The sequence below is a fragment of the Lynx rufus genome, unplaced genomic scaffold (genome assembly GCF_022079265.1).
Source record: "Lynx rufus isolate CCGP_SWC_20201006 ecotype Redwood Valley unplaced genomic scaffold, mLynRuf1.p SCAF_14, whole genome shotgun sequence".
In the NCBI taxonomy this organism is placed as follows: domain Eukaryota; kingdom Metazoa; phylum Chordata; class Mammalia; order Carnivora; family Felidae; genus Lynx; species Lynx rufus.
Window position 1 is genome coordinate 48967852 of NW_025814828.1, and position 12525 is coordinate 48980376.

Sequence of the window (12525 nt, forward strand, 5' to 3'; positions counted from 1 at the left end):
GTAGAAATATATGGATACAAATTTATGTTAAGTAGTTACATTTTTAAATCTATTCTAGGTCAATTTTTAGACTAGGGCAAAAGATAATCATATTTTTGGTATCAAATATTTGAGAGCATGTACAAATACCTGTATATAATTTCTGAGTTTCAGACACAGAAAATATGCATCATATGAGTAGTAGAGATAATAAGTAATACAGATTTTCAGAGGAAGACCATATGGCTAAAATCTGGAGCAGTCAGAAAAGGCTTCAGGTAGAGCATGAACCTTAAAAGGAAGATAGGACTTAGGCAAGAAGAGCAAGGGACTGGAGGGAGAAGAAAAATAGAGTGAAGGATAGGGAAAGGGAGAGGGAGGCTGTAGGAGACGAAGAGAAAGAGTGAGGGGGAGTAGGGGATGATATTTCTGGGTAAGAATTGTGTGCAGTAAAGCATAAGCAAAGAAATGAATGAGAGAATAGACAGAGAAGACAGAAATACACAGGTATAGATGTGGAATGTAACAGAAGCAATGGTTAAGTCAATTAGGCTAGATGTAAATATTTATATGGGAATAGTAAATGAGTAAAGAATGTAAGGTCTAAGTCAAGTTATAGAAAGTTCGGAATTCGAGGCTAAGACATTTGAATTCTATTCTATAGACAAAGAGAAAACACTAAAGATTTCTGAACAGAGCAATGTGGATCTGGCAGAAATGGACAGGATATATTTAGAAAGGAGAAGAAAACTGAAAGTAATGGGTTAAATAATAGAATCCTTGATTGAGGTGAGTGATAACAGAAATGGAAAAATAAAATAAACAAAAAAGAAGCCAGTCAGAAAGGAAGAACTGATTAAGTATGGCTACTACTTGGACAGCTGTTTAAAAGAGATGGGGTAACAATGTCATCAAAAATAGACAAGGGTTTTCATCTTATGAAACTGAACAGAAATAAAGTATTATAGCAGAGGGTGCTACTTCTGAAGGAATAGAGGTAAAATATATCAAAACTCTGTTTACACAGATATGCACTACATAGTTACCTGTCTCCATTGTTACAGAACTGAACAGCAACAACTTTGTCCTAAGACATAAAACAACAGATTTTTGGTTAGAGTTAATTTATTTGTAAAATGAATAAAGTACGCTCCCCTTCAAATTCACATACAAAAGAATCACGAAGTCGAATTTTCAATGCTATGATTTTCTTGGGAAAAAAATAACCAATTTTCTTTTAAAAAATTAATGAAGGCTAAACCAATGCATTAACTGAGGAGGAATACTTACTAGCAGTAATTTGAGACAAACCAGACATAAGCAAAAGCTGTTTCTAAATCATAATCTCAAGAGACAGTTTTGAATAGATATTAGTTTATTATGTCTCCCATAAGACAGCCCACTAACCTAAAATGCCACCTTAAAATAGCTGATTTAATAGTTAACTAAATCTCCCTCTTAAATTTTTTTTAATTTCAGAAAATAAATCAGCCATTTCCTGTTTCTCACATGGTTCATTCAATTATTTTACAAAGGATTCATCCGCCTGTAGGTACTATATATACTTCTGCTTGAGTCTTCTTTTATAATGACTAAGTTATACTTTTATGATATAATGTGTATTGTAGTGATGAGAAGATTAAAGTGTAAGCCAGAATGTGCATCTTCCTTCTCTTTACTCCTTGATAATAAAGCTAAAATGTACCCTCAAACGTTGAGCACATTTTCACAAACCACTCCGTGGCTTAACTGCATTTGAATTTTTAATAAAAAGCTCAGATATTAAATGTCTTTATATTTAATTACTTTTCATTTTAAAAAATTATTAAACTGTCTTCATATGTTCAGAGGTAGCCATGATTCATACTGCTCTATGATTTCACTGTAGTATTTATCTGACAGATTCTGGATTCTCACTGCCCTTTGCAATAACTGGTATTAGATGTTCTGAAAGGACATCTTATTTTTAATGACCAACAACAGCCACTGGCTTCAAAAAAAAATGACTAACAACAGCCACTGACTTCAACAGGGAGAATTTAGATTTCCTGACTTTCTCTTAGCTGGACCGCTATAAAAAAAACTCCACAAAACTCTAATAATCAATTTTTCTTCATCTCATCCCCACTGAATTCTTGCCCATTGTTTTCACTACCTCCTTCTCACTCAGCTCCCAATAAACCTGACTGCATTTGTATATATAACCTACTTAGATGGTAATTATAAAGATGCCTCCTTTGTATACTCTAGTACAAATGTATTTCTCCCACTGGATAGTCTCAGATTGTGATCTTTATGGATTTCTTAAGTTTTTCTCTTTCATAATTTGAGTAATATTCTAGGACTTTAGCATCTAGGAATAAGTTACAGCAAGGTAAGAGCTCACCTTGGCTCAGTAACTGTTCATAAGTAACTGTTCAATTATGTTTATGGGATGGGACAAAATCAGGAAGTTGTTTCTAAAAGCTGAAGGAGAAGGTTTCTAGTGTCTCTTTTACTTCAAATTTCAGGAACATGATTGATTTTGTAACTCACAAAGTATCTTTTCCTAAAAGTCATCATTCAGGGGAATTGTGCGTGTTTTATTGATGTGCACTAATACTATTGCAAATGAAAGGTCAACAGTACTAAGAATAGTAACCTTAAGAATTGCAAAGCTGAGTGCTTTCAATTGCTGACTATATCGCTTTGACAATGAGGTACATGAGATACACAGTAAGCTGAAAAACAAGTACTCCCATATACCACAGGAAATAATTATCTAGAGAAAAAGGTAATGAAAGAAAGAGGAGTTAGAGATGAAAGGTACATAGGTATATGAAAAAACAGTACTGGTTCCAAGCTTCCTGAAAAGGAAAGTGGAAATAGCTTGAGTGGACAAGTGCCAGTCATCAATGGCTGTCACCCACGGATAAAGCTGTTCCTTGCTGTTATTGATAACTGAGTTGGATTACATTTCAGGAGTCTTTGATAGCAATCTGCAACAATCATACTAAAATCGACAGGCTAAATTAGTAAATTAATTTTTCCTAAGATATACTTAATATGTCTTTTGCTTATTTTTTGATGTAAATTGGCATATAGCATCATATAAGTTTCAGCTGTACAATATTATAACTTGATATTTATATATACTACAAAGTGATCACCACCATAAATCTAGTTACCATCCATCAACATACATTTGAGCACTGTCACCCATCCCCCAACACCCTTTTCCCTCTGGTAACCACCAAACTCTGTATCTATGAGTTTATTTTTGTTTAGTTTTGTTTGTTCCTTTGTTTTGTTACTTTAGAATTCACATATACTGAAATCATGTTATTTGCCTTACTCCGTCATTTTTCACTTAGCATAATATCCTCAAGGTCCATCCATATTGTCGCAAATGGCAAGATTTCCTTATATGTGGCTGAGTGGTATTCTAGTGTGTGTGTGTATGTGGTGTGTGTGTGCGTGCACGTGCAACACATCTTTATCCATTCATCCATGGATGGACACTTAGGTTGTTTGCACTTTCTGGCTACTATAAATAATGTTGCGATGAGCATAGGGGTGCATATATCTTCTTGAATTAGTGTTTTTATATTCATCAATAAATACTCAGAACTGGGGCGTCTGGGTGGCTTAGTCGGTTAAGCGTCCAACTTCAGCTCAAGTCATGATCTTGTGGTTCGTGGGTTCGAGCCCCACATGGGGCTCTGCACTTACAGCTCAGAGCCTGGAGTCTGTTTCAGATTCTGTGTCTCCCTCTTTCTGCTCCTCCCCTGTTTGCACTCTGTCTCTCTCTCTCTCAAAATTAAATAAACATTAAAAAATTTTAAATAAATACTCAGAAGTGGACTATTTAGATCATATGGTAGTTCTATTTTTAATTTTTTGACAAATATCCATATTGCTTTCCATAGTGGCTACACCAATTTACATTCCCACCAATAGTGTATGAGAGTACCCTTTCCTCCACATCTTCTCCAACACTTATTATTGTTTGTCTTTCTGATAACACCCATTCTACTAGGTTTGAGGTGACATCTCATTGCAGTTTTCATTTGCATTTCCCTGATAATTAGTGATGTTGAACATGTTTTCATGTGATTGTTGGCCATATATATGTCTTCTTTAGAAAAAATGTTTATTTAGTTCCTCTGCCCAGTTTTTATTTGGGTTGATTTTTTATTGTTGAGTTATATGACTTCTTTATATATTTTGGATATTAACCCCTTAGTGGATATATGATTTATAAATATCTTTTCCCATTTAGTGGGTTGCCTTTTTGTTTTACTAATGTTTTCCTTCACTGTGCAGTAGCTTTTTAAGATGTAGTCCTATTTGCTTATTTTTGCTTTTGTCTCCCTTCCCTATAGACCCAGATTTACAAAAAAATTCACTAAGACAAATGCCAAGGACCTTACCAATGTTGGGAAAGTCATCAAAAAGATGTGAATGCCAGTTGACCTGTGAGCTGGACCCCAGGTGATTGGAGGGTCCTCACCTTCTTCCATATCCTTGGAATATGGGTTCCCACTCCCAGAGGCTATTCCAAGGACAAAGCCTTGAGATTATGATGTGGTATTGAGAACATCTGCACAGTATACTTGAGTGAACACAGCTAAGGCTTCTTTATAAACTTTTAAGATTTGGCGGGCAGGCACAAAGATCCATTTGTCTTGCTGCCACCCAAGACAAGCCTCATGTGTAAATTTTGTTTGCTTATTAAAATTGCCACCTACCAACCTAGAGTGGCCTACCTCTTTCTTTGGTCTTTCTCTGGCCTCTGGGTTAGATGGGCCAGTTTCAGATTAAATCCAAGAAGCTCCCAAGAAGGTTATAAACTGGCAATTGGCAAGCCAGACAGGAGACCAAAGAAATGGGCCTTGGGAATGAGGCATCTGCAGTAAATATACCAAATCAGCCATCAACTTCTGTGGGAGGAAGGTGCCTATATGTTAGATACTTTTGGACTACTGCATGAGTATGGGGATACCCAGAAAATGCCACCCAGTGTAATGTACTTGTTGGAGGAAATGCACATACCACATTGAGGCAGAGAAGGGAAACACGTGGTTGCCACAGTGGGTCTCTACTGTGAGTAGTTCAGCTAGCTACCAATGCCCAACTAAAGGCTGAAGCTCAAGTTAGAAAGTTAGTACAGCTGAGGTTAGAAATGGACATACAAGTATCCACTACTCTGCTAGCTCTGGGGCTGGCAGCCAAGATGGAAGAGCAGAATAATAAATTAAATACTTCAGTGTGCTTTTTGCAAAGCAAGGAGGGTGCAAGCTGCCATGTGTTAAGATATGAGAACTTACAACAGAGCCTGATTAGGATGCTAAGAGGTAGAAACTTGGAGAAAATTATGCAAATGAAGAGGAGGATGTTGTGGTAATTGGTAAGGAAACAGATAAAATGCCCCATACCATCTCACCCCTAATCTTAAATAGCAATTGCCCCAAAACTCCTAGGAAAAAACTTAACATCTTTCTTTGTCCCTTGAAGTTTATAAATCTTATCATGTCTTTGCAACATCAACACCCCTGGAGATAACCAAAACACTGCCAGAAAAAAATAATACAGACTGCTATAGTTCTCTCGTCAACTGCATTATGATGAACTCTCATCAAATCAAATGGCCATTTTTAAGTCTTCTGTCATTTGCAGTTGCTGTTTTGCTCTGATGCTTTGCAAAAAATGTCCCGACAAAAGTGCTTCATCTTCAAGAAAACTCATGGAAAAGACTTTGACAGGTTTCTGATAACTAAGATTAAACCTTCATTTTGGAGATAATAATGAACCTTTCAAGTGTTCCCCCAAAGCTACATGCATAGCCACAAAGTATGTCATAGGATGGAGGTAGCTGGGGACCTATTGCTGTTCTCCTTCTCCCATCAGCAAAATGGGTCCATTACATTGATAATATCATGTTAACATGTAAAGATTTACCTCTGCTGCAGGACACCTGCAGGCTTTGCTCAGGAACATCTGTGAGGAAGAAGATGGGCAATGAACCCAAAGAAAATTTAAGGCCCAGACACTGCCATAAAGTTTTGGGTGTCATCTGGTCAGCTAAGACCCATAAATCTGTAACTGAAAAGGTGCAAGCCTAACCAACCCCTAAGAATGTAAAAGAGGTGTAATCCTTTATAGGGATTTTGGGGGTTTGGAAGACATTTAATCTGCACCCGGCATAGTACTCTCCATTCCTTACGCTGCCTAGTAAAGAATGGACACATATGGGATTGGGGACCACAGCAGCAAGCTGCCTCTTGAGAAGGCAAAAATACTAATAAAACAGATTAAAACCCTGGGCATCTCCTACGCAGCACTACCATTTGAGTTAGATATGTCTATGACTCCAAACGATGGCAGAGATAACAAAAGGGGAGGATGGCCCTGGGATTTTGGTTCCAGCTCCAGAAGTGGGTAAAGCCCCAATATACCTCATAGAGCAATAGCTCCTAGCAATGTACATAGTGCTCCTCCAGGTAAAGCCTCTCACATAGCAGTCAGGACAGCAGCCAGTGCACTTAGCTCAGAGTGGTCTTGGCTGCTGATCACTCATGAGCCCTGGCCATTAGCCCTTTGTACTGTTAATTAGGCTACTCTACAGGGATTAAATTTAAGGCCTGAACAATGGGAAGCTGAGGGGCAGATAACAAGTAAAAAGTCCTTGTGGGGTCAAGATATATATAAAATGACATTTGGGTCCATCTACAAGAGGCTGAAGTGATTCTGTTTTTCATGCCCTAGCTCTTAAGACACAGACACCCCTTGGCAATCAAGAAGCTGATGCCCCAGCTCGGGAATAAGCCTTAGCTACTGACCTTTTCAGTAGTGATAGCAGATTGGGTACATAAAAAGAGTGGCTCCCACAATGCCCAAGTATGATAGCATACTGTCAAGGATGCCAGAGACTATCCTCAGAGTCCAGTGACTTGGTTAAAGAAATAAGAGCATGTTGTGTGTTCCAAACAAACCCAAGGCAACTGCCAAAAGACTTGGGCCATCCAATGGAGTTCGCAACCTGTGAGAAACTGGAAAATTGACTATATTTCCCTCCTTTGAGTGAGGGTTGTAAATATGCCTTGGTTTATGTAGACACTGCATCTGGCCTAACCCAAGCTTTTCCCTGCCACCATGTAAACCAGGCTGCCATGATTAGGAGATTATAAAAAAAAAAAAATTGAGTACCATGTATGAATACCTTCACCAAACACATAACAATCAGAAGTCACATTTCAAAGGCCATGTTGTGCAAGACTGAACAATAAAATATGACATTAAACAAAGGTTCCATCTTCCCTATAACCAACAAACAGCAGGGTTGGTAGAAAGGAAAATGGAATATTAAAACAGCAAATTAGATACTTAACAGGCAAGACCACCCTGACCAACCAATCTAAAATACTGTCCTAGGCTTTAACATATTTAAGTGACCAACCAGTAGGGCCTATTGCCCCACATGTCAGACTAGAGATCCCTGCCTAGGCACCTGATATGTAAAGATACAGAAGTCTTGGGAAACAGCCATTGCCCCAAATCTCACAGTGGATCAACACACTATGCTGTGGAAAACACCAAGCCCAATCATTCCTGAAAAATAAATTATCTACCAGAATTTACAATGCAATGTCCCATGAGATAGGTGACTTACTTCACACCCTGGGGTGAAGAATTACTCAACTTCCAAAACATCCTCTTGTCCTGCTACATGCCAGAGCTGTTAAAATACACTATAACTGAAATGAAACATGCACCACTGAAAGAAGGGAGTAAATGGGGGTCCTGATAATGGCATATCCTGACCCCAGTTCAGTTCTTTACACCTGACAGAACTGCTTCCCCTGTCCAACATTTATGGTATGTGAGGAATAAGCTTAGGAATTCCCTGAGTCTGCACTGATGGATTAACAAGGCATAAAGAATTAAAAAGCCATAGGATGAACACACCTAAGTTTGGGTAAACAAGACTAAGTAAATAAGATTTGACAAACAGGGCAAAGGCTCCCAGTATAGGACAAAGGTATAGGACAACAGCAGAAAGCTGCTTTCACAGGAAGTAAGGACCAAATTAGGTAAACAGGTAAATAGAGCCACAGTGGGGCTAAGTTGCTCAGAGCAGAGCTAATTAGCAAAAAAGGGTGCCTTGTTGACACTGAGATAGCATGCTCTATCTTTCTTGTCCCCTAGGCCAGTTTAGCCCTATCTTTCTTGTTCTCTAGGCCAGTTTAGGTCCAGCCTCATGTTTGCTGTAAACAACCTTCCACCCAGCACCAGAATCTTGTTTTGTATTGACCCAAACCCCTAACACCACATATCTCTAAAACCCCCTTCTCCCCATAGCCATGAGTTAATGTTCACGGTTTCATTGTCTCTCTGTGCACACCCATCATGCCAGTAAGCCTTCTGATCCTAATAAAAATCAGGGCTCTTGTCTCCTCCCAGATGTCAGCCTCTCTCACTTTTTTTTAAATTTTTTTTAACGTTTATTTATTTTTGAGACAGAGAGAGAGACAGAGCATGAACTGGGGAGGAGCAAAGAGAGAGGGAGACACAGAATCAGAAGCAGGCTCCAGGGTCTGAGCCATCAGCCCAGAGCCCAACGTGGGGCTCAAACTCATGGACCGCGAGATCGCGAGATCGTGACCTGAGCTGAAGTCGGACGCTTAACCGACTGAGCCACCCAGGCGCCCCCTCTCACATTTTTAACCCTGCATCCCGCTCTCCTGCTGGACAAGAGAGGACATCACACCCAGAGTCTAGGACAATGGTATATACAACCAAGTCAAGTTTCTAAAGGTGCTAACCTCCCTCTCCTCAAAGTCAGAAGAAATATCAGTTCTTCCACTGATCTAACCATTTTGCAACTGTCTTTGTTCCCTCCAGTGGCTTAGAAGGCATTACAGCAAATGTGAAGCCCTTAATAAATTCACTCAGCAAACATTCAATCATAACAATAAAACCTGTCCTTACTATTTTACTGTCCAAAAAAAATGGCAATAGACATTATTACGCCTCACAAAGAGGTATCTGTGCCATTATCCAAACATAATGTTGTATGTTCACACCTAATGAATCTGTTAATGTATCATCTTTATTAAATCACATGAAACACAAGTGAATGCCCCTAATAATCCAATTCCCAGCTTAGGGTACCTAATAAATCAGTCAGTGGCTAAGATCATGGGCTCTTATAAAAAAACAGTTGTCACTGATTTTGAAATCATTGTATTAATCTATGTTTCCTTTATATGTCCCTGTACTGTAACTGTTGCATTAGGCTACAAAGCAGCCAGCCAGCCACCAAAGGAGCCGCTGCAATGCTAATAAAACCCACTACTGACCACTTAAGGCCCACTGCACAAGAGGGCACGTGAGATTATGAAAGCTGGTCATGAGAGATGGAATATTGGGGAAGGCCACTGAAAAGATGTGACCATTGGATATTCTTTCCTGCTTTGTCAAAGATTAGTTGTCTATACTTTCGTGGGTCCAATTCTGGAGTCTCTATTCTATTCCTTCGGTCTATGTGTCTGTTTTTGTGACAATACCATGCTGTCTTGATGATTACAGCTTTGTAGTAGAGGCTAAAGGCTGGGATTATGATGCCTCCTGCTTTGGTCTTCTTCTTCAATATTACTTTGGCTATTCGGGGCCTTTTGTGGTTCCATACAAATTTTTTTTTTTTTTTTTTTTTTTTAATATATGAAATTTATTGACAAATTGGTTTCCATACAACACCCAGTGCTCATCCCAAAAGGTGCCCTCCTCAATACCCATCACCCACCCGCCCCTCCCTCCCACCCCCCATCAACCCTCAGTTTGTTCTCAGTTTTTAAGATTATTTGTTCTAGCTTCGAGAAGAATGTTGGTGCAATTTTGATTTGGATTGCATTGAATGTGTAGATAGCTTTGGGTAGTATTGATATTTTAACAATATTTATTCTTCCAATCCATGAGCATGGAATGTTTTTCCATTTCTTTGCATCTTCTTCAATTTCCTTCATAAGCTTTCTATAGTTTTCAGCATACAGATCTTTTACATCTTTGGTTAGGTTTATTCCTAGGTATTTTATGATGCTTGGTGCAATTGTGAATGGGATCAGTTTCTTTATTTGTTTTTCTATTGCTTAATTATTAGTGTATAAGAATGCAACTGATTTTTGTACATTCACTTTGTATCCTGTGACTTTGCTGAATTCATGTATAATTCTAGTAGACTTTTGGTGGAGTCTATTGGGTTTTCCATGTATAGTATCATGTCACCTGCAAAAAGTGAAAGCTTAACTTCATCTGCCAATTTTGATGTCTTTGATTTCCTTTTGGTGTCTGACTGCTGATGCTAGGACTTCCAACACTATGTTAAACAACAGTGGTGAGAGTGGACATCCCTGTCGTTTTCCTGATCTCAGAGGGAAAGCTCTCAGTTTTCCCTATTGAGGATGATATTACCTGTGGGCTTTTCATAAATGGATTTTATTATGTTTAAGTATGTTCCTTTTATCCTGACTTTCTCGAGGGTTTTTATTAAGAACAGATGCTGAATTTTGTCAAATGCTTTAAAGAATATTCAATGGAAAAAAGACAATCTCTTGAAAAAATGGTGCTGGGAGAACTGGACAGCAACATTCAGAAGAATGAAACTAGACCACTTTCTTACATCATTCACAAAAATAAAGTCAAAATGGATGAAGGACCTGAATGTGAGACAGGAAACCATCAAAACCCTAGAGGAGACAGCAGGAAAAAAAAACCTCTCTGACCGCAGCTGCAGCAATTTCTTACTTGACACATCTCCAAAGGCAAGGGAATTAAAAGCAAAAATGAACTATTGGGATCTCATGAAGAGAAAAAGCTTCTGCACTGCAAAGAAACAATCCACAAACTAAAAGGCAACTGACAGACTGAGAAAAGATATTTGCAAATGACATATCGGACAAAGGGCTAGTATCCAAAATCTATAAAGAACTCACTAAACTCCACACCTGAAAAACAAATAATCCTGTGAAGTAATGGGCAGAAGACATGAATAGACACTTCTCCAAAGAAGACATCCAGATGGCCAACAGGCACATGAAAAGATGTTCAACATCACTCCTCCTCAGGGAAATACAAATCAAAACCACACTCAGATATCAAGTCACTCCAGAGTGGCTAAAATAAACAAATCAGGAGACTACAGATGCTGGCGAGGATGTGGAGAAATGGGAACCCTCTTGCACTGTTGGTGGGAATGCAAACTGGTGCAGCCGCTCTGGAAAACAGTGTGGAGGTTCCTCAAAAAATTAAAAATAGATCTACCCTATGACCCATCAGGAGCACTGCTAGGAATTTACCCAAGGGCTGGCTACAGGAGTGCTGATGCATAGGGGCACTTGTACCCCAATGTTTATAGCAGCACTCTCAACAATAGCCAAATTATGGAAAGAGCCAAAATGTCCATCAACTGATGAATGGATAAAGAAATTGTGGTTTATATACACAATGGAATACTATGTGGCAATGAGAAAGAATGAAATATGGCCTTTTATACCAATGTGGATGGGACTGGAGAGTATTATGCTAAGTGAAATAAGTCATACAGAGAAAGATACCATATGTTTTCACTCTTATGTGGATCCTGAAACACTTAACAGAAGACCATGGGAGAGGGGAAGGGGGAAAAAAAAGTTACAGAGAGGGAAGGAGGCAAACCATAAGAGACTCTTAAAAACGGAATAAATTGAGGGTTGATGAGGGGTGGGAGGGAGGGGAAAGTGGGTGATGGGCATTGAGGAGGGCACCTGTTGGGATGAGCACTGGGTGTTGTAAGGAAACCAATTTGACAATAAATTTCATACACACACACACACACACACATATATATGTATATATACATATATGTATATGTGTGTGTGTGTGTTAAAGATTAAGAAGAGAAGAGAAGAGAAGAGAAGAGAAGAGAAGAGAAGAGAAGAGAAGAGAAGAGAAGAGAAGAGAAGAGAAGAAGAGATGCGACCACCAGCTAACCTCTGAGCTGGACCCCAGGGCAATCAAAGGCTCCTAAACTCTGCCCTTGAAATGCAGGTTCTTCTTGCCTTTCCACTACCAGAAGCTGCTCCAAGGGCAAAGTCTTGAGATAATGATGTGGTTGTTGGGAACACCTGCACAGATTACTTGGCTGAACCGATGTAATGTCTCTTTATGAACTTTTAAGATTTCGTGGGTGGACATGGAGATCCATTTGTCTTGCTGCCACCCAAGACAAGCCTTAAGTGAAAGTTCCTTTTACTTAAAACTGACACCTACCAACCTGGAGTGGCCTGGCTCTTTCTCTCCTGCTCCTCTGAGTACAGAGGCCAGTTTCAGATTACACTCAATAGGCTCCTTAGAGGGTTACAAACTGACAACTGCCTATGTTTTCTTCTAGGAATTCTTATTTCAGGTCCTACACTCAGCTCTTCCTTTATGAGTTAATTTTTGTGTATGGTATAAAATAGTGGTCCGGAGTTTTATTCTTTTGAATGTGGCTGTCCAGTTTTCCCAACATCATTTATTGAAGAGACTACT

At 39.0% G+C, this 12525-nt stretch overlaps 1 protein-coding gene across 3 annotated transcripts in view; it reads right to left on the bottom strand.

The window, feature by feature from the left end:
- BRWD3 (bromodomain and WD repeat domain containing 3) overlaps positions 1–12525 on the bottom strand; it is a 250993-nt gene that overhangs the window by 121806 nt on the left and 116662 nt on the right. For all 3 annotated transcript variants that reach the window (XM_047076281.1, XM_047076280.1, XM_047076279.1), the window contains exon 12: positions 1026–1066. In XM_047076281.1, coding sequence (XP_046932237.1) covers positions 1026–1066 — 41 coding nt within the window. The remainder of the gene's footprint in view (positions 1–1025; positions 1067–12525) is intronic.